Below are 27,749 nucleotides of genomic sequence, written 5' to 3'. Positions count from 1 at the left end.
TTGGAAGCGACACTTGCATAATAATCACTTCAAAAGCAAAGCTTTCCATCAACTCTTCGCCGCCCTGACATGGTCGCCACTAACGGTGGTCTTAAGCAAGGCGACGTAGGCATTAGAGACCGAATTTGCTTTATTTGACCAACTTTGACCGGGATCGTTTTTCCTGGTGGAGCAATCCAATTACTTCTCAAACACGGGTCCCAATCGAAGGTGGATGTTGCTGCACTCTGTGTGAGCAAATTCATAGTGTATGTCTCTCAAACTCATGGTTCTACCAATATTACTTCTCTTCATGTCTTTTCGTTTATTCTCGGGGATTATGATATTAAGCTATGACTCGTGCCTACTTGAAGAATCTGAATGTTTTACACCTCGTCTTGAGGCGACATAACTCATAGTTACCATATTCTTTATCATGTACAGCGCCATGTGCATTTCGATGCCTTCCAAGTAATCACCCCTTCGCAGCCCTTTTATCATTCGGCTCAACGCAACCCTTTCACTAGGAGTGAAGTGGGTATATTAGTTATCCATAGCGGACATCTTCACCCAGAGGGACCCAACAAATACCGGGGCAGCCTGCGGTATTCTTCTTCAAACCTCGGAAACGCAATTAAGTCTCCTGGGCTCTGTTTACGGATACGTAGGGCAAGATCCCAGGTACTCGTGCCTGGCCTCTGTACGACGTTTGCCACTGGCACTGCCCTGTGTATATTACGCAGCAGATCATGCAGGAAACGATCTCGAATCTGAGCGAAGAACAGAAATTCACATGATTTCGAGCACGCTTTCTCGACTGTATCGCTACTACATTTCCAGACTAATCAAACAATTCCGTTACAAATCATAACGATTGTTACCCGAGTTTTCCTGAAGCTCGACTCGTGTATACACTAGTATGATTTATATAGATGATTAGCCTCTTAGAATGCTTGATATCACCCACCATGAAGTGTTAGACACGCTGAACGTCGAAACACTCGGTTACGCTAATCAACATATATACGAAGAAAACCATAAACCCTTACTTGGCGGGGACGCCATTTGGAGGTTGCTTGCTGAGAGGAAGAAATGGTATATGCTTCGTTTTACATAGTCTATCAAGACCTTTGTACAAGAACCTCAAGGCTCTATATCTACGACTCCTCTACAGAGGCGGCCCGAAACGAGGCCCCTGGCAAACCGTGCAAACCTCACGCACGTCTGCGTTTTCAAATCCTGCTTCAACACACCTCCATTCACCTCAACCGATCCTCTCCGCCTCCTCCATCAACTTCTCAACACTAAACCGCGGGTCACCTGTCCTGAACCACTCCAACAGCTTCTTCCTCTCCGCCGCCCTCTCCTTCCCCTCCGCCTCACCATAAAACCTCTGCAGGCACATCACAAGCCACTGCGCATGCTCCGACTTGACCCCGCGGTCCTCCGACACCTTGCCGTGCATCAGCACCAGGCCCCTCTCGTCCGCGAGGTCCGTGTGGTGCGTCACCGTCGTGTGCGGCTGCGCATACTCCCCGCGCGCCTTAAACTCGGCCAGCTGCGTGAACATGACCGTCGCCGTCTTGGACGCCGCGTCGAACACCCACTGCAGGAAGTGGATCTCGGCGCCCTGCGACTCGTGCGGCACCGGCAGCACGAACTGCGGGTTCTCCCGCGCAAGGGCCTCCATCTGCCGGAACGTCGACGACGGGATCACCGCACACAGCGACGTCGGGTCCGAGGCGTGGCGCAGCCGCCAGATGGCCGTCAGCTCCTTGTCCGGCAGCTCGCGCGCCTTGGGGAGGTCGAGGATCTCGTCGAGGGACTTGATGCCGTTGCCCGAGGCGCCGGGCACCGGTGGCGGCGGCGGGGTTCCTGTTTGTGTCGTCGCGGCCGTCGCCGCGGGCGCGGGTTCGTCGTTGAGGATCTCGTCCAGCCCGGGCACCGAGATGGCGTCCCGCTTCTTCTGCTCTTGGATCTTGTCGGCGTAGGCGGCCTTGAGCTCGTCGATGTTGGAGACGCCCTCCTGCTTGGCCTTCTGCTCGAGCTTCGCACGGTACTTTTCGACGACGGCGCGGGGCTGTTGGGTCGTTGCGAGGAAGCGCACGTCGTGGACCTGGGCCCAGCGGCGCTGGTTCGAGGCGCGGAAGGCGTGCGCCGAGGAGGTGACGAGGTGCCGCAGCGCGGGGATGCGGCAGGATGCCATGTTTGCGTGGGGTTTAGGATTTGTTTCTCCTCGGTATGTTTTCGACTTCACGATCGGTTTCGATGGGTGTTTGTCGCACGCGCTGATTGAGGGGTGGTGAGGGTAAGGTGCAAAAGTTGGATTGTCACTCATGCAGCGTCTTCAATTGAAAAGCTCATGTGGGCCCGGTGGCGGGGCCGGTTTTCGGCGCAGCTAAATGCCGGGCTGCAGCACGGAGGCGGGCCGCAAACTCAACCCGTGGCGCTTCGTGCCTCCGCTGTGCATCCTCGTCTTTGCAGGGAACCTTATACCCAAAACTAACTTGAGCATCTCGCGCGCCTTTAAACTCACTGTGTTAGCTTTACGCCGCTTCGGCCCGCAGTTAAAGTTACATTTCTTTCCCCTCATACTCTTTCGTAACCGCGAGTTGATCCGAAGGCCTGCCACTCATCCCCACGATCATCAGACAGATTTTCGCTTATTCAAATCATGTCATCGCCTTCTAAGTTCTCGAAGCCCCCGGCTATCTGCTCTTATCAAGTCTATTTCCATCCTTCCTCGACAACTCTCCAGCCCTACTTCAGCAGAAGCTGTGCGATTCGTGCGGCGATGTGGAGGAAGAGTGCATGCCAATGTACCGCTACCTCAAGATTGAGACACGCTCTTTCAAACTCTGCTACGTCTCTTCCTTTTTGGCTGCCGTCACGATGATGTGGAGACATCCTAGGAGTCTGGGGACCAGTCGCTGATTTATGGTGGTATTGACGACAAGGGAACCATCGACAAATCGTCCACGGATGACTTCCCGTACCCTCCAGCGAAAGGGCCATTGTCTCCCAGAACAGTCCCAGATTAACATGCAAGAAGCGCAAATCTAGCTCTGCTCCGTTGACGCGGTCTATCAGGCGCCCTACATGAGGCTTAGGCTGTGCGGCATTGGTTTCCAAGCCACGCATCCTCTGTTGCCGCCACTTCTCCTTTCAGCGCCCTGCCCTTTTCATCAAAGCATTACTGCGATCAGCGGCCGGAGGGGTGGTTTAAGACCGCAGGCCTTCGAGGTGGCTCCTTCCCAGATTCCGGCGCGGAGCCTGTCAACCGCTTTTCGGGAGCGGGGCCGGTACGCCGGATTGTGCTCCAGTCGCCAAAGCACAGGTAGTGTCCGTCGCAAATGGTTCCCTCTTGGCTGCAATCGTGTCAGTCACACCAGGGATTCGGATACAAAAGACCATTAACGCTTCTATGAGCCAGTGTCTGATAGACAGCCACGGGCAAAGTACCCATCTCGGCTGGGACTGTCTTGGACGCCCCACAGCGAGCGGATACATCCCGTCCGGGGCAACCCAAGCCTGGGGAAAGTCATCTGGGGTCCAGGTCGCCCTGCGGGCTTGAAGCCAGCGTCTTTGGGTCAAGAACATCTCTCCCATCCACGATGGTGTCGATGAGTATCGAACCGTGACCGTAAGATAATTAGGGAAATGGCTCAAGTGAGCTGGTAGTGCCCCAGAAAGCTTGTGCACAAGCTGACTTTACGTATCATGAACGAGGCGATGAAGCCGCGGTTTGCTGGATCCAGCGGTGATGAGGTCGCTCATGGGCTCAATCAGATGCCCACGGAGAGGGCGGAGAAGGTGTTTGAACGAGCGGGTGGAAGTCCCGGCTGGTTCATGGCATCCTTCCCGAATCTGCGACTTTGCTTCTCCGCTGTTGGTAAACGCCCTGCCTGGATGCAGCAGGGGCCCGCGGGATATGCGGCGTTGAGCGGGAGAGTGAGCTGACCGTGTCGGAGTTGACTGCCGGGTACAGATCACGCCCGCGTCTTGGGCCGAACAGGGAGGGCGGGAGGTGAGGCGAGGCGACGGTGCACCCGCATCAACCGCCCCCAGCACCGTCTCATCTTCGGGTTCCCCAGATCACAGCACAACCGATGAATGATTTTCGGTGGGCGTCTTTCGTCTTAACCGTTGGCAGCGCAGCTGTGCTGCCTCTAAGACTAGTTCGAACGCTCCTGAACCCCCTGTTAAAGAAGAAAATCGCCATCGCTAAACAAGACAAGTGATGCGTCATCAATACAATCTGGACCAGGACCCGAGGAATGAAGACGCAGAAGATCTTTCCTTCCCGCCCCAAATGCGGGGGAAAACCCCATGTCCAACGTCTGGGGAAACGGCACTAAGGCAGGTGGCGATGGTGCTGGTGGTGCTGGTGAGCTACCAACCCGTCGGGATTGGCTGCGCCGTCAAAACACCCATGACGCGAAGAAACAGTCCCTGCTGCCGTCTGGAAACCTGGAGAGGTGTGTGTCGCCTGGCCATGTGGGATAATGATGAGGGGAAGCCGGCCGGTAGGGCTTGGGTTGGAGAAGCGGTTGGGCGGTTATTATTAGCACCGCTCGATCCGACCTCGATCGTTCCCCTCATCTCATCTTTATCTCGACTTCATGCCATCTCAAGTAACGTACCGTCAGGCGACTTCACCGGTGGCCCGCTAGCTTGTCTTTCAAGGTTCACGTTGATTGTTGTACAGGAACTATGGACATGGCAACACTATGAAAACATTGTCCAGGATCGGACTGACGCTGAAAACCAGGTTCGAGGGCGTTGCTCTTTCGCCTCTCGAGTTTCCTCCTCTCTCCGAGCGGATATCTCTCCTCTATGTCTAACCTTTCTTGGTTTTGGTAAATCGCTTTCAAATCACATCTGCTTTCCCGCCTCACCAGCGGCACATTTACTCAGCCCAAGTGGGCTTGAAAGTCCAACGCTGGTCCTCGCCCTGGGAAAAGGGGACACCGAGCTCGAACAGCTTGACAATAACGTTGGAGAAGTCCTTGAAGAAGGAGTCGTTGTCCTTGGCGTACTGCTCAACGTACTTCTTGAAGGTCTTGTCCTGGATCAGAGCGTAGTCGGCGGGAAGCATCATCAGGGTCTTGGTGCCCTTGTCCTCGTACTGGGCAGGGCCGTCCCACTTCTTCCACTGCCACTTCTCGTTCAGGAGCAGCTTGTAATAGTCGTTTGTGAGAACGGTGGGAGAGAAGGTCCAGGGGCCGTCGAAGCCGGAGCGGTCGGTGTGGCAGCGGCCAAGGGCGTGGGCGCCGGCCAGGGCGACGATCTCCTGGTCGTTGAAGCCCATGCGGTAAAAGATGTCGCGGAGGTGCTTCTCGCGCTTGGAGGCGTCGGGGAGACGACCGTCGGGAGTGCAGGCAGCAGCCTCACCGTCCTTGCGGCCAGGGCGGTAGGGGATGACGGGGCCCTGCATCTCCTGGATGGCGCAGACGCCACCGAGGATCCAGAGGTCGGAATAGGAGATCCAGGGGAATTGCTCTGCGAGAGGTTAGCATTGCTGGCTGGGGCAATGGAACTTCAAATCGGAAGCAACCTACTCTTGACGGGCTCGAGGAAGTCACGGGCAGCCTTCAGACCGGCGTTGGCGCCGTGGTCGGACTCAGGGGCGAAGCGCATGGTGGCGCCGTTGCTGCCACCGGTGCCGGTCTCCTTGTCGAAGGTGCCGCTGGCGTGCCAGGCCAGACGGACGAGGACGGGGCCGTAGCTGCCGTCATCGTACTCGTCGTTCTCCTCGAGGCGGTCGGCAATGGCCTTGTACACCTTCTCGTAGTCGGCCTTGGTGGGGTTGACGATCTTGGGGGTCGAGCCGGCAGAGACGCCGCCCTCGCGGGTGTAGAAGTAGCCGCCGGCTCCAACGACTGCGGCACCGGTGAGCCAGATCCAGGTGGAGCTGCCGGACTTGGAGGCTGGCTCGGAAGAGTAGAAGCGGCGGCCCTGCTGGCGGAAAGCCTGGCGAGGAGCGACGGCGAAAGTGTTTCTAGCGGTGGTGCGCATCGCCGCGCGGGCGAATTGTCTGGTAGAAGCTGCCATCTGGTTGGGGTTGTGTTAGTTTTGGGCTTTATCGTGGACAAGATTGCGGTGTGTGTGTGCCGGGTGACCAGCCGGTATAAGAACAACACTCCTTACCAAGAAGATGATGTATGAAAGCTGTGGCGGGGGGTTTGGAAATAGCTGGAGACTAACCTTGCTTAAGCTTGAGATTGAGATGTGTATGGGATATCAAGAAATCAGATCACAATTCCAATGGAGCGTAGAAAAGAAAGAAGAAATGGAAAACTCTCCAGCGGGGAAGGGCGGGAAAAGGAGCAATTGACAGTTTAAAAGAGACTCTCGAATGTTCCTGCCCGTTGCCCGGGGGCGTTTGAGAACCAGCTGTGTACCCTAGGCTTGGCCGAGCTGGCACACCAGGCAAAGGCTGCTCGGCTTCGAGGGCCGCCTTCTGGCACCATTCCGGAGGGGGGTGAGAGCACAAGACAAGGACCAAGGACCCCGACTTCTCAAGGAGAGACAGACCTCAAAGTGAGAGAGAGGGACCGAGGGAGGACGGCGACGTGTGAAATGAGAAATTGGTGGCCTCTGAGTGGCCAGATTCGTGAGCTCCAGTCCAGAAACAGGGGACCGGGGGCGGCCAAGATGCGTGGGAGCCACTGTTTCTTCTCCCCCCGGGCAAGGGCCCGACTGCCTCCTGCTTCGCCATGTGGGTTCCCACGACGTTTGTGGTGGATCCCGATTTTTTACGTCGTCGTCTCCTTAGGTCGTTTCCCTTGTGACGGCACGGGAAGGTGTGCGCGCCCTGCACCTGTGGAAGGTGTATGCTGTAAGCCGAATGGAGCTAGTTTGCTCACTAACAAAGTCGAGAAATTCCGTGCTAGCGACCGATATCGAAACGTGCCGGTGCTGGGCTTGGTGCCGTTGTAACTGTCAGAGATAAGGCCGAGGACGAGGTATCTTTTGCACAGCATCTGAGTCTTACAGCCCGAGAAACGCTGACACATGCGCTAGCATTTGAGTTGGCCATGTGACTTCCGTTGCATTCACACCATTTTTTTTTTTTTTGGGCTCCGACAATGGAGGCCGGGCAAGGCAGAGAAACCCCCGAATTGCGTCCAGAACTGTGTTGCTTATGAGAGCAACAACTCTAACTTTGGCATATGACACTTGAAATCAAATAGCAGCCTCCAATGGGCGACTGGCAGCATCCCGCAATGGGTCCTTCAACCGTCGTTCTCCGTCGACCTCCGGTCGAGGTTCGTTCGTCGATGATGATGCTCTCGTTCATCTCCACGACGTCTGGGTCAGTCATATCAAGCAACGGAAAGTGATTTTCTCGGCTAAGCCAGCCGATTGCCTGACCCCACGCTGAACGGTCGAGAGCCGCTGCTGCGCAACCAGCTCGCCCTTTCATCTAGTAGTATTTGTAATAAATCTCCCGGGGGACCCAGTTTCTGTGTTGACTCGAGCCCGCCGCCCCAGATGTGCAGATGGGGCGCCGATGTAGGATGGGGAGCGGGCTCTGCTAGGCTGCTGCTGTAGCATGTCGGGAAGAACAGTCTCCCCGCGCGATTCTGACCTGACTTGACTTCATAGTCGCAAGTACCCATGTACCATTTTGATACGGCGATGGCGACGCAGCAAACGTGCTCAATCACTGCGAAACGGCCACCTCCCAAAACTCGGCCCTGGTCTGACTCGGCCTTCTGCCTCACCATTTTCGCCCGCCTCCCTCTCTCCTTGAATAAACCCTCGAATGTGTGCTTTTAACGTCAATTCTTACGCCCTATTGTGACACAACCCAAGCCAACCGGTGTCCCCTGAGCACACATCCAACAGCACGCTTTAGATCAGCGCGTCTCCGCGGCAGTCGGCTTTCGGGAACACACTGCACATGGGAAAACGCATTTCTTCGGCCCCTCTAAAACGTCGACTGCCGTAGTCGCCATCCCGCCGTTGCCTGCGCTGGCTGGCATGGCCTACCCCCGACCCCTCCACTTCCCACGGGTTCGGATGCTCCCTCTCCCAGCTCACGCCATGACATACGCCAGCCATCCATCCATCTTCGGCTTCACCTACACCCTCAGTTCCGAACTTCATTCCGAGCCGACAGCAGAGGGCTGAAAATACACCTAGCTTAGCGGCCGGGGCGTCCTCGGGAAAAATATCTACTCTTCCGTAGGGCGCGCGACTTGACGCACCCCCAGCGCGTCGACACTAAAAAAGGCAAAAACTTCCTGCGGCTTCTTTTCGTGCAGGACCCCTGCTAAACTTACTAATCGACCTCTTGGATTTCTTTGCATCCAAAAAGCCTTTAAAGTCTGATGCCCAACGCCCGTTAAATAGGTAATGCGAAGCGCCCAACAGAATATAATGAGAGTTCGAGAACCAGTCACACATTGCCTCCAGAGTCCTTCTAGAGCATGTCGACACCGCAGCCGCTGGCGGTCCGAACAGTGGGCACAGACCGGCACTTTCAACCCTGCTCCCGTGGGGATATTATCGGGGACCTCGGTGCCTCCCGGTCCTCAATCGGCGGTGCTACCCGTACCTTAACCGTCCCATCGGGCTGCGGGCAATACATAATTCGGCGACTGGTCGCATCGAGAAATCCCCGCCATCACTTCGCGTCAAGGTCTTTATCATCAAAAGGTTTGTTTTACGGTTATTGCGCAATTAATATTCGTGAGGCAACATGCCGCACAAATCATGAGAGCCGGTATCATGCGACCTGCGATCCTTTTGGGCCCTAAGCAAACAGCCTCCGCCATGTCGTCGCCCCCCTGTAGGCGCGGTCTCTCTATCTGGAGCACCTCGTACACGCTGCATACAGTACAACTTCCCGAGGCCAGCCACCCGCGTTCAATCCGTCGTCAAATCGAGTCATATAATACAAGAAAGTCGAGAAATGCCTCCAGGACGTGCCAAATCCGGTAACTCCCGAAAGCGTTCAGAAAATAAAGACGTCATTTAGTTGAAGGGTGCCGTTCCCTGGCCCTCGGCATCTGGCTCGTTGGGCAGTTCGTAGTACTTGAGGTATCTGGCCTCCGCACGGTGTCTTGTCGTGTCGTCTAATTCGCCTCCTCCGACGCCGTTTTCCTTGCCGGACTTAGCCTTGGCGAGGACAGAGATGGATCCAGGACTGTAAAATGTTAGCTTACATCCTCACTGATGTATAGATCATAGAACCCTTACCCGTAGATCTCCCGGTCAATGGCCAAGAATTGCTTCATGGCATCCTTGCCGCCCCGCTGTTGAAGGTACGACAGGTAAATGTGGTACAAGTCCTTCTTTGTTGAGGCTGACAGGCGGCTCTTGCTCCGAAGCTCATCAAAGATCTGCTTGACACGCTCGGCATGCTGGTCCTCAACCTCGGTGCTGGTGGCCTGCTGGAGCTCAAATTCCAGCCACCTATCCCAGAAGACGCGGCTGTCGGCATACCACTGCACGTTCTTGAGGAACACGTTACGCGCCTCTTCAATTGAACCCTTGACCTTCCAGAGGAAGGATGCCCATTCAGTCACCAGCGCAGCCTTGGTGAAGATGTCAACCTGTGGAGAGTCGATCTGTGCCTTAAACACCTCAATGGCAGCGTCCAGTCCGCTCTGGCGACGCTGGAGATGAGCCCATGATGTGATGGCCTCGATGCAGTCAGGCAGGCCCATGAGGATCGCGGCATGAATGTCCCTCGCAATGTCAATACGACCGCAGCTTTCCTCAAAGTAGGCCCACTGAAGCCTGATGCCCGGACGGCTGATGGGCACGAACAGAGTGGCGGCGCGCTGGTAGATGATTCTAACTTCTTCCTCCTTGTCCTCCTGTGCCGACATCCATCTGGCGTAACGGAACCAGAACTCATCGTAGAATGCGCAGGTAACCAAGCATCGCTCGTAGAGGAAGACTGTGCGCGTGAAGTTACCCTCAGACTCCTCAAAGTCGAGGTACTTGCGCCAGTTGACGAGTTGCGGGTTCTCGAGCTCCGTGACGTGGAAATAGGGGCGCTTGACCTCGGATTCGTACGTCCACCGCTTGTTGGTTTCGTTCTGAGTCTGGGTGAAGTATTCGTAGTACATTGCGTCGATCTTGGTGCGGATGTCACGCTCCACCTCGAGTTCTGTTCGCTGCACACCTGCATACTGGGCAGCCTCTGCCTCTACCTCAGCCTTAAACCTGTCGAGCGTCTCGGCAGGAACCAGTTCGGTAACGGGACGGCTGTGAGAAAGCTGGCGGAAACGCTCAAAGTAGCGGGCGTACTGGTGCATCGGGATGTGGATGACGCGGGAAAGGATTGCAAAGATCTTGTCCTGCGCCTCCTGTCGTTCTTCGTACTCAATGTACTTATCCCAGAATGGATGGGCGAGGAAGTCCAGGCCAACACATGTAGCGCCGCGTTCGAACAATCTGGAGAACGGGGTCAGTGAACGGCCAACGAAAGAGGGGGAGGGAGTGATCAAAGCAATAGGGGAAGGCGGGATATACAGGAAGGGGTATCAGAAAAATCAACTAGCGAGTCCAAGTCCAAAGCATTCCAAGGAGAGCGGTATGGTGGAGATGCGACGTGAAGCGTGAAGCGGAGAACGGATGAGATCATCGTCAAGTGGAAATGAACAGAGCCTGGTAAAGTAGTGTGAGAGGGCATCCCAACAATGGGGCTGCTGTTGGCATTTCTCACCGTCGGATACTTGGAGAGGCGGTGGGCATGGCCAGTGTATCGCTCGTTCGAGGTCTTGAGCGGCCGATGAGGCATGCTGTGGTGATGGTGATGTTAAGGGGAAGGAAAGCCGACCATCTATACTTACTCTCTGACGAGGTGTGGGACATGGGTGGTCTCCATTTTGAAGGAGCAGTAGTCGGTCCACAAGTCGACAGAATTGGTGATGCTAGCACATCCTCGCTCGTAGACCTGGACGAGCGCGACGTGTTAGCGACAGCTCGGGAGCCAAGGGAGGAATGTTTTGCGACGGGATGCGCCGCCATGCGACAATCACATACCATCTCGGCCGACTCGGGTCCTGCAATGTTGAACTCGAGATCGGCGTACTTCTTCCAGTAGCCAAAGAGCAGGGGAAATTTGAGAAGGAATCGGTCGTAGGCATCGCGCAGAGTCCCCAGGGCCTGGGGGCTGGAGTTGCGGTTCAGGCCGCCCTCCAAACCCTCGCAGGCGCGTACAAGCTTCTCCCAGTGCTCGAAGTTATCGGGATCGGTGTCCTGCAAGCGCAACAAATGTTAGCAAATGGCCCATTGGTCGAAACGGCAGGTGCGACGCTGGCGATGTCGCAGTCACGTACCACCTCAGCTTGAAGCTTCTTGATCTCGGCATTCTCCTCATCGGAGCTACCGAAGTGGTCGAAGTCAGACATGATGGGCCTGGCTGGAATAACGAGTGGCGGGGGTTGCGATGGAATTGGCCGAATGGAAAAAAAACCAGAGTCGATGGTGATGCGCAATACCGCCGAGGGCTGCAGCAGAAGGGAAAGGCGGTTTGCAGATGACAGAATGAAGGCACCTGCTGTGTCGAGGCTGTAGCCGTGGGAAGCGTGGATGGCCGGGTCGAGCTTCAAGGTCGCGAAGAGGAAGGGGGGCTGGATTTTTTTATGAACGGGCGCCGCACTTTCAATACGGGCTGCATGCAAAATGGGGCTGAAGCAGCATGTTGCTGGGCAAAGATACCTGGAGCCCATGTACCGTGACAGGTGAACCCTGGCAAGCAGTGCTTTATCAGTGACGCGCGCCGACCAAAAAAGATCGGCCGAAGGTTGGTTGGCGACATCAGGTGGTCGGCACTCCACCAAACCAAGGCAGTCGGTACATCATCCGCTAGTATTCTGTCTAACCTTGGAACCTGAGGTTTGGGAACGCAACCCATCTCCCAAGTTAGCTACCTCAGGAACTCTGTTGCCTTGCTAAGAATGTCGGGTAGCTTTTTTACGTGCAGCTGGGCCTGCTCTGTCCCAAAGTACGACACTCTGCAGCAGCTGCAGCATCAAAAGCACCAGTGAAATGCCGTCCCCGTCCCTGCAGCAGCAGCCGTCGCATTATCCGACGATGCCAACCCAACACACTACCGAAAGTACCTGGCAGTGGTTCAGTGCTTGCTTTCCACGCATCAGTTGCCATGGGAGGTCGTTGTCGAGTGGATCAGCAAACAATCCATCCCATCCACCCTTTACTGCCACCAGCCCCGGCCTTTCCCACGGAGCCTGCCTGAGATTCCCTGCATAACTTCATCGGATTCTGGCGAAGAGCCCGACTGACGGACGCTGTCCACTGTGGAGCTCTTCCCAAGTCCAGTGTTCGCTCCGCCCGTGGGCTGTCGTCTGTTCGCCAAGGCCCCGTCGCCCACCACAACCAAGGTCCTGTCGTCTGTCTGATTTTTCTCTTTTTTTCTTTTGGCGCACTTCGGCGCGTATTAGGTAAGCGGACGGGCTCTGCGTGGATCCTATTTGACGTCTGATACTCACGAAAAACCTTTCACTTTTTCTTTTCCTCTTCTACATATCAAAAAGGCTTATGATGATCTCCCAAAAATACATGATAGGAAGAGAATGACTGCTCACCCAAGGTGGCGGCGTGATCTCAACTCACTTAATCTGAAGCCTGGCATGCGTAAAGCATTGATAATTCGCCTCTTCCCGTTGCATGGGATTCCCCAAGGCCTGGTCGTTGTGACCTCCGCGTCTCATCTTCATGTTTCCCCCTTTTCCCGCTGTACCCCCACACACTCTATCTATCGCAAGACTCGAAGCTGACGTTTATGCCCATGGTCAATTCCGGAGCACTCCTAAAGTGCTGTTGCGCGAAACCCCCTTTTTTAGCTTGCGCGACTCGGTTTCCTATTGTCTGTCAAGGAGTAACACTCTCTGTCACAGAGGCGCCGCGTCTCCGAGTCTCGGTGACTTTGCAACGATTTTGCATCTCCGCGTGCAACAGCACGAAACAGATGCTTTGATGGCTCTGGTTCTATGGATAGCTAGCTACTTTTGTTGCTTTTGACTACACTTGACATCGGAATAAGTTCATGTTCAAGGTTAAACGATTTGGTGATCAACAAGGCTGCACTTGTATACCACGCAGAACTCAAGACCGACGCGGTTGCAGAATTCATGCCTGGAGAAGTCCTGCCAAGCAGATCGTACGATGATAAGACTTTCTCATGTTCATGAAATGCCTCTGTCACGGCCATGTACAATGATTGTGCACCTGATTAGAAGAGGAAGACAGGCGTAGGGGGCGAGGTGGCCCAAACAACTTGCCTTCCGCCTACAGTCCCTCGACCTCCCCGACATAGAGATTAGCTTCGAAGGAAGCTACTTAAGAGTAGTGAGTATCCGTACAGGCCTCTGTGCTCTCATGATCTCTATATCAACTCAAGGCCAAATCATTTGGGAGGAGTCCCAGCAGCCGTCTTGGCCATCGTATTAAGCGATAGCAAACTGACCGACCTGATTCTACGCCGTTGACATGTCCATCAAAGAATCGCGCCTTAGTCTTCATAGGATTTGCCATTCTCGCCGTCTCTCGTCATGCACGGCCATGTCCTGCCCGGGAAGATATCAAAGTATGGCGGCTAAGGCTTGGGTAAAAGTCCAGTCACGAGGGGAGCAATGATAGGAAGGAGAGCCTCGCTGTGCCAAAATATGATCCGCCAAGGCATGCCGGATCCCGACTCGTACAAGCTCCTTTCGAGAAGTTCTTAGGTGCCTTCTGGACAGTGAATCCAAATATTAGCTCTTCTCGAATAGATCCTTTGGGTAGTCTTCTTGGGGGTTCGTCGCATGTCTGGTCTTGGCCTGTCTACCAAAGTAACTTCAGGCACGGTGAAGTGACAGTTTCCCTCCTGGTCCCTAACCCTCGTTTCAGCAAGTCGGAATATTTGCAGTTTAACCTCGCCGAATAGACGGCTCGCTTCGTATGGCCGCAGTCTGGCGACCCATTCATATGCTGGGTTCCAGCCGGAAGCATCCTACGAGAGAGGATCCGCCAGGGCGAGATGGTGGGTACGTACCTGGTGAGGTGCGGAATGTCGACATGTGCAATTTGGGCAGCTTCCTCCTTCGGTGGTCTGTGAGGCTGAAACGAGCTGCCTCCCAGGCGGAGCTCAGGCGCTAAAGGTAGTGGTCCAGCTCTAAACACCTTGTACCTCCGGTGGGACGGACGTCATCCTTGGGCTCCGCATAGGCAACCCAAATCCCGCTACAGTCAGCCACGGCATCCGTAGCTGACCATTTCGCGACCTCAATCCCACTGTGCCGCGGCCACCGCGCATCTCTTGCTCAACGACGCCTCGTTGCGACCTGGGTCTTCTCACACTCGTCTCCAAGACCCATCTCGGCTCGGCCACTGACGACGGCACCCTTCGATGAACGCAAACCAGCTATTCAGTTCAAGCATGATCTGCGACACAAACGCATCACCGAACACCTCAGCCGTACATCGCAACCATGGATTACGCCAGCTCCGGCTCGTGGCCTTCTCAGGTGCCGGCGCCCGAGAAGTCTAGCAAGCTCTACATTCGCGACTATCCACATCGCTCAATTGCGATCGTTTCGTCCTCTCACGCACTCATTTTCCGTTACAACTTTAACAGCACCGGCGCGGCCGCGAACGGCTCCCTTACTTCCCTCGCATCTACCCGCTCGCGACCCAACGGAGGCGACGGCGCCGCAGCGAAATGTATGGTCGAGTTCACTCAGATTACAAAGAAAACATTAGCCGATTACCGTTCCCTGACGCCGCGACCGATCTACGGAACATTGGGCCTGATATCGGTGGAAGGAGATGTGTTCCTCTCTGTCGTAACACATGCCACAAGAGTTGCCACCCTTAGGCCGGGAGAGACCGTGGAGCGGATTGCAAGCGTTGCCTTCTTCTGTCTCAACAATAGCGAGTGGGATGATGTGGTTTCTCTGGACCCTTTGGACTCCGAGATGTCGGATGTCAACTCGGTCTATGGCCAAAACCTGAGAGGGCGCGAGGTAACCCTTGAGCACCCGTGTACAGATCTGCGCAAGCTTTTGGGAAATGGAACATTCTACTACAGCACCGATTTCGATTTGACAAACAGACTACAGGACAGGTAAGAAGGACATACCTGCAGTGCACTTACAAGCAGCTGACAATCTCAGAACGGTGAACTCATCTGTATTTGATATCGACAACTTTGACGACTCCTTTTTGTGGAATTCGTTCATGATTAGTCCGCTGGTTCAGTTCAGGTCCCGGCTGTTGCCCCAGGAGCGCGACGCACTTGACCATTCGCGGTTTCTGACATCAGCCATCCGTGGCTTCTGCCGTACGATGGCAATCCCACAAACAAGTGCTCCTCTGAGGACAAGGTCAACCGGGCTGCCATCGTACTTGACAGTCATTTCGCGTCTGTCAAGTCGGAGGGCCGGAACTCGGTTCAACTCTCGAGGCATTGACGACGATGGCAATGTTGCTAATTTCGTTGAGACGGAAACCATGTACTGGAGCCCAGGAGGCACATTGTTCTCCTATGCCCAAGTCAGAGGCTCTGTGCCGCTCTTCTGGGAACAGACTGCCGAGCTTATTCCCGGTAAACAGAACATCACCGTCATTAGATCTCCCGAAGGAGCTCAGCCGGCGTTCAACAAGCATTTCGATGAGCTGGAGCGAGCCTACGGCGCTGTTCACGTCGTCAACCTCCTTAGCGAGGGCAAGCCCGGTGAGGCGCAACTCAGCCAGCTGTATCACCTCGCGGTACAGCACTGCCCATTAAGCCAGGTTGGAGAGGACGAGTCTCAAGATCACGCACTACTGAGAGAGACCCACTACGACTTTCACGCCGAGACGAAGGGACCCGGAGGATACGAGGCCGCCCGTCAGATCCGCAGATACATCGAAAACTCTACGGATGGGTTTGCTTACTATTTGGCCGAAGAGTCGGATGAAGCTGGCCCGGACGCAGATACGCAGGGCGCCGCGCGGATGGTGGTTGTTCTTCAACAAGAAGGCGTCTTCCGGACCAACTGCCTCGATTGCTTGGACAGAACGAATCTCATTCAGACTCTCATTTCCCAGATGGCTACAGAAGCATTCTTGGGCCACAAGGGGGAGTATGCCACGCAAGACTTCTGGATGAGACACTCAACCCTGTGGGCAGACAACGGAGATGCGTTGTCCAAGATTTACGCCGGAACTGGTGCTCTCAAGTCATCTTTTACCCGCAATGGAAAGATGTCGCTCGCTGGTGCTGTCGCAGATATGCGCAAGTCTGTACAGCGACTCTACCACAACAATTTTACGGATTCGGCAAGGCAAACGACGATTGATCGACTGCTTGGACGCCTTGTCAACCAAGCGCCAGTTCTCCTGTTCGACCCAATTAGTGATTACGTCTCTGGTGAACTTACTAAGCGTAGTGCTGAGTACTCCTCCGTGCAGGATATTACAATGTGAGTCCGCTCTTTCTTATGACAAGTTATAGTTGCTTAGAACTTTAGGTTGGTCGGCACTTTCAATCTCAACGGCCGCACCGAGGGTGTGGATTCCGACTTAGCTCAGTGGCTCTCCCCCGACGAGCTTGGAGATGTGCAGCCTGAAATCGTTGCCGTCGGTTTCCAAGAAATTGTTGAGCTGAGCCCACAGCAAATCATGAACAGCGACCCTTCGCGGAAGCAGCTCTGGGAAAGCGCTGTAAGAAGGTGTCTCAATCAGCGTGCTCAGGCACTCGGAGGAGAGAGATACGTCCTCCTTCGAAGTGGACAGCTTGTTGGAGCCGCGTTGTGTATTTTCGTCAAGGCATCTACGTTGGCCAAGATCAAGAACGTGGAAGGAAGCGTAAAGAAGACTGGCCTGTCAGGAATGGCAGGCAACAAGGGAGCCGTAGCCATTCGGTTTGACTTTGCAAATACCCAAATTTGCTTCGTGACAGCCCATTTGGCTGCAGGTTTCTCGAATTACGATGAGAGGAACAGGGACTATGCAACAATTCATCACGGCCTCCGCTTCCAGCGAAACCGCGGGATTGATGATCACGGTGCGTATCGGCCTTGACTTACGAACGCTGGACTTTGGCTAACCAAGACACAGACGCTGTCGTTTGGTTGGGAGACTTCAACTACCGGATTGGCCTAACCTCCGAAGCTGTCCGTACGCTGATTAAGAAGCACGATCTGGACTTGCTTTACGAGAATGACCAGGTGCGGAACTTCTCCTCGTTGGATTTCCCAGTGCTAATTGTGTTTAGTTGAACCTGCAAATGATTGCGGGTCTGGCGTTCCCGTACTACTCCGAGGCCAGGATCAACTTCTTACCCACTTACAAGTTCGATCTCGGAACCGATGACTATGATACTTCGTGAGTACCTCAAGCTTGTTATACGTTGGCTCGCGACTGACATCCTCTAGCGAGAAGCAACGAATTCCAGCTTGGACCGACCGCATTTTGCGCAAGGGCTCCAATCTCCGTCAACTTGCCTACAATTCAGCACCACTCAAGTTTTCGGACCATCGGCCAGTGTATGCCATTTTCCAATGCAACGTGAGCATCGTGGACGAAACTCTTCGCGATAGGATTAGCCATGACCTCTATCAACGACGAAAAGCCGAAGTTGGCGACTCAACGGCAAACCTGGACTCAGAAGAGACCGACGATGAGGACCTGATTGGCTACGAGGCCATCGAGCCCGGACTGCCTCCAGCCAGTTCTGATCGTCAAAAGTGGTGGTTGGAGAACAAGCAGCAAGCAAGAGCCGATATCAAGCAGCCCAGAGCTCCCGACGGGCACACGACGATTCTGAATCCGGATAGGCCACCAAATCCCTTCACACCAACGACAGAGCCGGACTGGGTCAACGTTCCGCGGTCGAGGCTATCATCTTTTTCGAGTGTGTCGACATCGCCGTATGAACACGTCTACGCACCGAGCGACCTCTCATCGTCTGCAACAAGTACGACGGCTAGGAGGTTGCCTCCACCTTTCGACCCGTCAGCTATGCCAGCTAAGATAGGTAGACTGAACATCAAAGACGAGAAGTCATCGCAGCGAGGGGAGACACCACCTCCGCCCCCGCCGCCTAGAAGGCAGACTGGAGGCATGGCCGCAACTCAAGCAGCCCCATTGACGATGAACCAAGCGCCTCTGATACCCTCCAAGCAGTCACAGACAGTACCACCGGCGGTTCCGCGGCCCTCCTCAGCCGTGTCCCAATCCTCGACACAGTCCAAGAGTAAGCCGGCGCCACCCGTCGCGAAGAAACCAGCACATCTGGCCACGGCGCCTGCATCTACCACACCCATAAACAACGGCAACGGCTACCGTGATGACGACCCATCAGACAGGCCGCCGCTGCCAGTACGAGCTTCTACGGGGCTGTCAACCACGAGTTCGGGCGTTGGCGGCGGCGTCGCGAGGAAGCCAGTTGGTGCACCGGCCAAGCCCCCGCCTAAGAGGGCGGAAACATTGAACATGCCAGGAAGACAGTCGCCGGCAGGGGCGATTGCACTGCCTGGCATGAGACCCAGCGAAGCACGACAAAAGCCCTTGATTCCAGCCAAAATCCAGAGGAAACCAGCACCAGTAGATTTGTTAGACTCCTTGGGCGAAGATAATCATAGCGATATGGGGAGCTGGGAGACGCTTGTCCCCAGTACACAGAAGTAGTGTGACGAAGATTTGAGTTTTCGGGATAAGAAGAAGTCGGGAGCGCTGACGGGCGTCGTTTGAACAAATAGACAAGACTACTTTGGGTCAAGTCGGCTGGTAGGGAAAAGAAAAACAAAAAGGATTCGGCGGATTGCTGTTGCTGTAGCACCAGTAGACATGATTGAACGCCTTGAAAGAATATAAGAACGCGCGTCAGAGAGACGCATTTCTGAGACGATTCTTCAACTGCCGTGCTCCGGGAATTGACTGGCGTCCTCTGGCAGCCATTGTTCTCAGATCTTGGATGATACTCACAAAGTGCTCTGAGGAGGTGCTCTGAGGAGGTGCTCTGGAGGCGGCGCCGCGGCGTGGGATGAGCCGGGGACCCAACCAACCCAATTGGGTTCCCTGTCTCTGCCACCAGCGCATACACACACACACACACACACACACACAACGTCATTCCAGCAAGTCTTTACTATACCATCTTTTGCAGCAGCAGCAGCAACAGCAGCCCTCATCGAGCTGATGGATGGACCCTTGAATTCGGTTTCCTAGTCGAGATCCGCATACTTGCCAAATCTCAGCCCTCCCCGTCCGCCGCCTGTCTCTCCACCGCTGCTGGTATCATCAGCGACCATCACATCACCACACCGCTCCCAATTATCTCCACGAGCCACCTGCCCGCCCCTTTTTCAACAAGCAGCCCTTGACATCTGACAGCGGCATTAGCCCGAAGCTGGAGTCGCGAGGCCCAGGTCACGCCCACGCCCCCGTCCCCAACCACACCTGGAAAGGAGACGCCACAACGTACCAGGGGTGGAGTGACACCAACAGGGTGACCCCGAGTCGTTGCACGCGCCGCACCGCACCGCCGCACCATCCACCAGACTCTCACTCTGCCTCTCTCTCTCCACTCTCCAGTGTGCTGCGTGAACTTCGATTTGGGTCCGTCTCGTCTTCCGGTTGCGGCAGACCAGCGCAGTCCAGGGGTTCCACAAACCTCACCTAAAAACCCACCCAGAAGTCAACCGGGATAGGGACGTGAACACCTGCCGATCGCGGGGCCAGCGCGATCCCCAAACCAGCAACGTCCAAGCAGCAAGCGCATAGCGGGACGTTCTCATCCATCCTTTCACCACGACTTGAGACTCGCCAGAATCTTTCTTCGCTTGCAAGCGGCGCGAGAGCCGGTCTGCTTCACCAGCACATAGTGTCAACCGGCTCCTTTTCCACCCGTCCCATCTTTTTTCTTCCAAACCACGCCTTATCAACCTAAAAGGAAACCAGCACCACACCTAATTCTGAAAAGGGCCTATGCCGTTCCCTCTTCTGCTCCCACGGCCTGACCTATCTGCTTAATCACCTGCCGATCTATCCACCTACACTACCACCCTCAATCCGAGCTTGGCGGGAAAATATCTGCAGGGTTTGTTGCCTTCACTCCAGGGCCGAACGACAGACGAGACGGACAGGTTCGGTTCGAAACGAAACGACGCCTACGACGACAACAACGACGACACAACACACTTGCTATTGCCAAGCCACCCCACCAGTCCAGCCTAGCCAGCCAGCCTGTAATCGTTTTTATTTCTCTCGCGACGCCTCTCGTCGACCTTGTTGACTTGTTTTGTTTTTTCCTTGCGAGACCTGCATCGAACTACACCACACCAGCCATCATCACCCAACGCCATAGCTTGAACGGATCACCGCCCTTTGGGCTACCAACTGCTACCCCCCCTTGCCTGGGAACTACCGCGCCTGCCACCCAGTCACAAGCCCCCCGTTGACTGCGACGCTTTCTTCTTCCTTCCATTCTAGCGGGCGTTTCCAGACCTTTTTCTTGACACCATATTTCGGCTCACTCATGCACACTCGACGGGCAGGATACATTGCATACACTCATCCTCCTGCTTCTTGCTGTTGCTGCTGCTGTATCTCATTTCTGTTTCATACGCCCGTAGGTGTCTCGCTAGGATCCGTTCTCCCACTCATCGCAAGAGAATCTGCACCTACTAGCAAGACCGGATGACACGAACTCGAGCCTTGACTCGTCCCCTTCACACAAAAAAAACCACACGCACACACACAGTCCATTCATCTTCTGACAATACCGTTTACCAACCTAGAGTTCTTTCTTCTCTTTCCCTAAACTCGTCACCTATCCATCCATTCCCCCTCAATCTTCCCGGACCAACATACCACACCTCCAAGTCTTGGCTCTCGTCCTTGTTCTGTTAGCTACAGCTGCCGTTGCTGCCACTACTGCCGCGCTGCTCATCCTTCCGAAGGGTCATTAGAATCCGGGGTTGGCGCCGACTAAATACTCTTGGAGGACCACAACAACAAATAACCGAAGCACATGAGAAAGGAGATACCAAGCTAGAGGCAAAGCTGCCCGAGTTCAAAGGCGCGGCAACCACTCATCCAGAAACCTGGTCCCGTGCCCCAACCAAGACCTCAAGCCCATCTTGATTCTAATAACATACACACCCCCCTTTCGACATCTTCACCTGCATCATTCCCTCCTTCTTTTCCCTCTTTCTTCCTCACATACTATACGACATAGCCTTTGGGAACAAACAGTATCCAACCGCCGCAACGTGGGAACGGACAGACGAACGTTGTCGACACACACGGTTCAGACGACTACACCTAGTTTCGAAGCAAACCTTCAACGAGCACCAACCTCTCCTCGGTCTTGGAAGCAGAAGAAAGGCCCTCTCGTCCAATATACCAACGCCGAACAGAGCAAGGCCAGCCACGCACCACTCTCACGGTCTGACTATCCAAGAGCACGTTTTACGTTACCCGTCGCCGTCTTCTGGAAACTCAAGACGGCCCAAGAGACATAAGCACCGCACGCCGTTTATACACCACTCACAACCCCGTCGTCGACTCATTCACCACCACCCCGTATCCTCCTCACCAAACCAAACACCACCATGTCTCTCAACGACCCGTCCATCTCAAAGCAGATGCGCATCCAGATCTGGCGCGAGGAGGTCGCAGCCTCAGCGTCCCTCTGCACCTGCCCGCCAACCTCACCCGCTGCGTCTCAATCCTCGACAAACATCTCCCTCTCCGCCTCATCCTCCTCATCCTCCGCCGGCGGGAGCGGCCTGGGCGACGCCTTCTCCTTCCCGCGCGGCGACGTCCTCCCCTCCCAGCCGACCTACTGCCCGACATGCTCCCGCCTCGGCGCTCCCTCAGCAATGGGTCTCGAGCCCTCCTCCGCCTACCTCGACGAGATCCAGCACTCGGGCGGCCTGCTCGGAGGCGGCACCTTCGGTGACCGCCGCGGCAGCCTGATGCTCTTCCGCACCAAGCACGGCAACCACGCCATCTTCCGCGGCATGCGCAACTTCGTCCGCCGCATCAGCGGGAGCAGTAGCGGCGGCGGCGGCAAGAACGGGCCCCTCCCGCCACGGGCCGCCGACGAGGCCACGAGCATGTACCGCCGCGCGACCGTCGCCCACCTGGCCGGTGCCAACAAGGCCGCCGCCGCCATCGCGGAAGCCGAGGCCGAAGCTGAAGCCGCCGCCATGGACGACGTCGAGTCCGGGGACGTGATTGGTGAGAAGCAAGCAAGGCTTCGTCGTGCCCAGAGGTTGCTTGTGAGGTCACATCGCAACTAATGAGCTGATGCTGCTGTCGAGTACAGCACACATGATACAAATTACATTAATGGGCGGGGGAAGGCTCGTAATTACGCAACCCGAGGTCAAAGATGACGAAACACAATAGGGGGTGTCTGGAGTTTTGTATTGTTATACTGGTAATTGGTATAGAAACGGACCAGCTTGGGAAATACCATTTTGTTTATCCTTCTGCATCCTTGTTGAAGTCCATCGTCTCGCAATTGTGAGTGCTCACAAGAAGGCACGGAGTTGTGTGCACCATATCACCGCCTTTGTCAATTAAACTTGTCAGCAATCCTTTGATCACATGTCAAGCCACGTGCGCACACAAAATTCACACATCCGTCTCACCACAGACCACAACAGTTGATGAACATTTGTTATTTTCTTTTTCGTCTTTGTAGACTGAATAGACAGGGGCATTGGGGGTTAAACACTTTCTCACTCCCCGAGAAAACGCAACGACGTAAGGACCACTATGAGGAAAACTGAAAAGAGAACACAAGACAGCCGTAAACCATCCAGCACATGGGGTTAAAGCAGGATTCGCGCTGATGAACAAAAGGAGAATGGCCCTGGGTGTGGGGTTTGAAGAAGAGGAAGGTTGGTAGTTAGCTGCCAAGTTAGAGAGTCCTCAAATCCTCCCAAGCCTCTTGTGAAAGAGACCGTTCCAGACCTAGGTTGAATCCAAGGAATCAAAAAAGGGATTCATGCCACGCATTATTCCTTTCTCCGCGTCCGAATCCCCAAAAGCCCCCCCTCGTGCCAAGATCCCCAACGCGAGTCGCAGATATCATCAGCCAGCTGAAACATGCTGGTCAAATCCGGGTATCAGCAGGTCTGCGTGAGGCGCGACCTACCAACCGAGTAGGCGAGCCATCTCAGTCGTGTCGTCAACCGAGATGGTGTGGTATCAGGGTAAGACAGAACTTAGGAGGCAGCAGGGGTCTCCTCAGCAGGCTTGGGCTCCTCGGCCTTGGCCTCCTCCTTCTTCTCCTCGGCGGGGGCATCGGCGGTGCCAGCAGCGGCACCCTCGGCGTCACCGCTGTCGGAAGAGGTCCAGAGGGTGAGGTTGTCACGGAGCAGCTGCATGATGAGGGTGCTGTCGCGGTAGGACTCCTCGGAGAGGGAGTCGAGCTCGGCGATGGCATCATCGAAAGCCTGCTTGGCCAGGTGGCAAGCACGGTCGGGGGAGTTCAGAATCTCGTAGTAGAAGACGGAGAAGTTGAGGGCGAGACCGAGGCGGATGGGGTGAGTGGGGGTGAGCTCGGTCTGAGCGACATCGGTAGCGCTCTGCAAGAAGGCGGCAAGTCAATAAATATGTCCTCTCGAGGGTGCATGAAACCATTGATAGGTGTATTCTCACCTTGTAAGCCTCGTGGGCAGCGGTGGCAGCACCCTTGCGCTTCTCGCCGGAAGCAAACTCGGCAAGGTAGCGGTGGTAGTCACCCTTCCTGCATTGTGGGACACAGCGGTTAGTTCCGGGGCAAGAGCGGATACGGGATGCAAGTGGCGGTGGCATCGAAAAACGTACATCTTGTGGTAGAAGACCTTGGACTCGCCGGTCTGGGCGTTGGGGATAAGGGAGTCGTCGAGGACGTCGAGGACATCCTGGCAGACCTGCTCAAGCTCGGTCTCGATCTTGGTGCGGTACTCGCGGATGGTGCCGACGTGCTTGTCAGAACCCTTGCTCTCCTCCTTCTGCTCAATGGAGGAGATGATGCGCCAGGAGGCACGGCGGGTGCCGACAACGTTCTTGTAGGCAACGCTGAGGAGGTTGCGCTCGTCGACGCTCAGCTCACCGCCCAGCTTGGCGACCTCCTTCATGTAACCGACCATCTCATCGTAGCGCTCGGCCTGCTCGCAAAGGCGAGCGAGGAAGGTCTTGCTGCAATAGGGATGTCAGTAAAAAGCTGCGCGCAAGATCCCCGGCATAAGGGGTGGTGTGATTTGATGGTGGTAGCCCATCGCCGAGGAGGAGGCAGTTCGTCACAAACCTTTCACGCTAGAAGAGGGGCAGAAGTCAGCATCATTTCCTGTCGGGGATAGCAGCAATGAGGTGTTTTGGGGTAAGGGGAAGGCATAGGGTGCCAGTAGAGGCCAGATGCCAGCCATTCCGATCCTGAACCTCGGGATCTGTGCCAAAATTCGACGCGCGGAATGGGCGGCGGATCGAGGATGGTATCGTGGTGGTTGCTGGCGTAGCACAGGCAGGCAACGAGGGGCGGAGGGGTTTTGGAGAGGCGTTGGGCAGCGTGGGGAAATGGTACTTACATCGCCGGAAGACATGTTGAGCTGTGGTTATTTGAGGATGTTGCGATTAGGTAGAGAGTGGGTGGAAAGGGGATAACAGAGGTTGAGAAAGGATATTCTGTAGGCGTGCGTCGGGTTGTTGGGGGAAGATGGAGACGCGGCTTTGTTTTGGTGTTGTAGAAAGAAAAAGGTGTGGTGTGGGAGAGGGAGGAAGGCGGAGGGTGTGTTTACGTGTGACGAATTATTTTGGGAGGGGGAGTCTCTCTCAGAGGGAAGTTGCAAGGTGCGAAGGTGCGAGGCCAGCAGCAGGTGAAGATTTTAGTCGGGTTGGTCCAAGTTCCCAAGTCCCCCTTCCCCCCAAAAGGCAAGAACCCAAGTCACTACCTTACCTCAGGTCGCTCCTTCCTCTGATTCTCTCAGGTTGGGGCCGTCGCTGGGGGCGGCGGTGCCGTGCCGTCCCTTCACCGTTGTACCTCCACTACTATTCAATTCACCTGGGTACTTTTCCTTTTCTCTCTTTCTTCCAAAGATACCCTGCCGTTTCGAGGGTGTTATCCAGAAGGTATGCCCACTGCTGGTCGGGTGTCCAGTCCAGTCTGCTGGCCTCACCTGCCGCTGCTACGCCCCACCACGTCCCCTTCTGTGAGCTGGTGGGCTGCCCTCCATGCCCAGCTCGCTGCTGGTCAGGCTCTCGGGGCTCGGGGGGTTCAGGTCCTGGCCCAGGGCATGGGGGCCATGGGCAGGTTCCAATTTGGCGGGAGGGCAAGAGAAACGGGGCGCTGGGCTGGGCTAGGCTCGCCTGTACCTTAGGCCCGAGTTTACTAGGACGGTACGGGCAGAGTGAATGGGCTGGCAAGGGGTACGGAGCGGGGGTTTTGGTCCTCTGTGAGCTCGCTGAGGCTGCAATTCTCTTCATATTTGCTGCTGGGTTGGTGCAATTCACTTTGTCTACCTGACCGACGTTGTTCCACCGGAAGCCGGCTGAGCTCTTCCATTGTGGCTACCTTACCTCAGAAGAAGGGGCAGGGCGGTCGAGGGATATGGGACTCGACGGGGACGCCATGGCAAATTAGAATTAGCACATGTGGTGAAGGTCCCTTTGGCGAGCAGTAACCTGGGGTTTAGCCTCATCGAAGCTCAAAGGCAAAGCTGCCCTGCCGTATCACCAAGTCTACAAGTGGCCCGTCAGCCGGCAAAAGGGGCCAAGCAAGGCATATAGAAGCTACATGGCAGGCCATGCAAAGCTTGCGGCATGATCATTGCTTATCAAAGAGATCTCGCATCCAATACTGACGGGTCCTGAGAGTTACTATGTAAACATCTCAGGCCCGTTGTTGCCGGACAGTGGGCTTCTACACCTGCCACCACTGTCCCGAGGTACTTTCCAAGCTATTCTCGATGATTGAGGCCGGCTTGACCCGAGCCTGAGATTACCAAAGTCACATCTCCAACATCAAATTAAAGAAAAGAAATGGGCGATTCAACTTGAGCCTTCGGAGGGGGCCATAGATAACCCAGGCCAAGGTCATTTGCTTCCATTGGGTGTGCTCAACTGAATTGTGTGCTGGGCGGCGTTCGCTGGTGGATGAGCCAGCGAAGCACTGCACAGCATAGCACACAGCGCAGCAACAAGAGCAAGAGGGTGGTGAGGTGAGGGGCGGGGCATTCGGCTGATGAGTTGACTCTGGGGGGTGTCATGAGGAACAAGCCAGCGAACACTGTTGCGTAGATTTGCCTGGAACAAGAGAGAATCACCAGAGAGAGGGGGGAATCACGAGACAGGAAAAAAAGCACATTTTTGCAGTAGATGCGAGATACGTACAACCAGGGTGTGTGGTGAGGCAAGAGCGGGGAAGCAGCACACAGCACACAGCACCAGCACCCACGCCGTGAGGGAAGGTAGAGGTGGGTCTGGAAGCCGCGAGGACCCTTCGGCCAGTGAGAAGCCAGGGCTTGCTTGCTCACGGCATGCTTGCTTGGGTTTTGGTGCTGGCTGTCGTCCTCACTGTCACTTTCACCTCTGCCCAACCCAACATTTGAATACATCGATGGCGTAACCTTCAGCGACACAAGTCGACATTGCACAGACACATGGAATCATTTGGCTGCCATTCGGCCTGCTGACGTACAATCGACGGTAGTCCTGCCGGGTTCCTGGACTTCTTGCTGCTAATTACGCCAAAATGCCCCTCCAGATTGCCCGTCATCTCTCCACGAGTACCTCGGGAATTCCTGGTCTTGGGAATCTCCTGCACGGCTTATCTCCCACCAAACCTGGGAATCCGGGGGATGATTGACATGTACAATGTCGAATGCCATCCAATGTTGTCTCGGATCAGCGCCTCATCCAGGTTGTCTCGAACTCAATGACAAGACAAGCACAGCCAAACCTGTGACTCACCGTCGACCTTGCCATTCGTTTCGACTCGTGCGCACCTCGTCCATCTGGAGGCACATCTTCGTTATATCACGGGTGCGGATCAAGGGAAATTGACTGCTCGCCAAAGCGGACAAACAGACGATATTATGAGCTTCAACGGACCCCGGGAAACAATCTAATGGGCGGTGGCTCCGATCATTGGAAAGACTCCCATGGCAGACAAATATCACGAGAGACAGTGCTGCGCATCACCTGCTCATGTCGGATTACGGATAGGCGTCTTCTCTCGTGGCCAATGACTTCAAACAAGCGCGCCTCTGTCCTTGATGCCCGTCTCGCAGACCGGCGCTCTGATGCCGGGGGAGGCAGCCACTCGGCCGACTAAGCCACGATCCCACCCGGCGAGCCGTCCAACCACAACGGCCCCTCTCGACCGCCAACCCTGCTCTTGCGGCGGCCTTCTCTGCATCTCTCATGCTGCTGGTCCGCATGCTTCTTAAGAGGGCAGTGCCGTGTCATGCACGAAACCTCTTTGCCCACCAGCTGTTCGCGCCTGCTCGTGTACTGCGGCGCAAAATACCCGATCGTTCATCAAATCTGCTGTCGTGCTTTCGATCTTGACCCCAAAAGAAACCGGTTTCAAGCCTGGGGTGGTGGAGATGCCATCCATACGATCAACGCATCACCTGTCATCCCCGGCCGTCTCTCTCTCTAGTCTCTTCCCCTCACAGGCATCCCAGTGAGTGAAACGTCAAAGATTGAGATGTCATCTCTGCTTCAGACCCGGCAGCGACGAGACGGCGACAAGCAACCGATTAGACATCCGCCTGGCCGGCCCAGACCGGGAGCTCTGATGATCTCACACACTTTAAACC

At 55.3% G+C, this 27,749-nt stretch overlaps 6 protein-coding genes across 6 annotated transcripts; 2 read left to right on the top strand and 4 right to left on the bottom strand.

The window, feature by feature from the left end:
* Nucleotides 1-1,243: 1,243 nt before the first annotated feature.
* Nucleotides 1,244-2,185, bottom strand: CGCA056_v001002 (Protein ATP11; the record flags this gene model as incomplete). The annotated part of the gene is made up of 1 exon (XM_037316263.1): nt 1,244-2,185. The coding sequence occupies one exon, from the start codon at nt 2,183-2,185 to the stop codon at nt 1,244-1,246; it is 942 nt and encodes a 313-aa protein (XP_037186066.1).
* A 2,703-nt stretch (nt 2,186-4,888) lies between these two features.
* Nucleotides 4,889-6,033, bottom strand: CGCA056_v001001 (Cytochrome c peroxidase; the record flags this gene model as incomplete). The annotated part of the gene is made up of 2 exons (XM_037316262.1): nt 4,889-5,481; nt 5,541-6,033. 2 exons carry the CDS (start codon nt 6,031-6,033, stop codon nt 4,889-4,891), a joined length of 1,086 nt encoding a protein of 361 aa, XP_037186065.1.
* Nucleotides 6,034-8,964: 2,931 nt separating this feature from the next.
* prp39 (Pre-mRNA-processing factor 39) lies at nt 8,965-11,354 on the bottom strand (the record flags this gene model as incomplete). Its single annotated transcript, XM_037316261.1, has 5 exons — nt 8,965-9,136; nt 9,190-10,395; nt 10,794-10,897; nt 10,987-11,202; nt 11,283-11,354. The coding sequence occupies 5 exons, from the start codon at nt 11,352-11,354 to the stop codon at nt 8,965-8,967; spliced, it is 1,770 nt and encodes a 589-aa protein (XP_037186064.1).
* Nucleotides 11,355-14,435: 3,081 nt separating this feature from the next.
* On the top strand, nt 14,436-18,618 carry syj1 (Inositol-1,4,5-trisphosphate 5-phosphatase 1; the record flags this gene model as incomplete). Its single annotated transcript, XM_037316260.1, has 6 exons — nt 14,436-15,070; nt 15,120-16,409; nt 16,458-16,993; nt 17,047-17,156; nt 17,204-17,313; nt 17,364-18,618. The coding sequence occupies 6 exons, from the start codon at nt 14,436-14,438 to the stop codon at nt 18,616-18,618; spliced, it is 3,936 nt and encodes a 1,311-aa protein (XP_037185570.1).
* A 2,927-nt stretch (nt 18,619-21,545) lies between these two features.
* On the top strand, nt 21,546-22,238 carry CGCA056_v000998 (uncharacterized protein; the record flags this gene model as incomplete). Its single annotated transcript, XM_037316259.1, has 1 exon — nt 21,546-22,238. One exon carries the CDS (start codon nt 21,546-21,548, stop codon nt 22,236-22,238), a length of 693 nt encoding a protein of 230 aa, XP_037185571.1.
* A 933-nt stretch (nt 22,239-23,171) lies between these two features.
* On the bottom strand, nt 23,172-24,530 carry artA (14-3-3 family protein artA; the record flags this gene model as incomplete). The annotated part of the gene is made up of 5 exons (XM_037316258.1): nt 23,172-23,534; nt 23,608-23,695; nt 23,776-24,129; nt 24,239-24,246; nt 24,516-24,530. 5 exons carry the CDS (start codon nt 24,528-24,530, stop codon nt 23,172-23,174), a joined length of 828 nt encoding a protein of 275 aa, XP_037185574.1.
* Nucleotides 24,531-27,749: the final 3,219 nt, after the last annotated feature.

Source organism: Colletotrichum aenigma (genome assembly GCF_013390185.1).
Source record: "Colletotrichum aenigma strain Cg56 chromosome Unknown KSG_Cg56_contig01, whole genome shotgun sequence".
NCBI lineage: Eukaryota > Fungi > Ascomycota > Sordariomycetes > Glomerellales > Glomerellaceae > Colletotrichum > Colletotrichum aenigma.
Note: the sequence above shows the minus strand (reverse complement) of the source record. Positions and strands in the feature narration are given on the sequence as shown.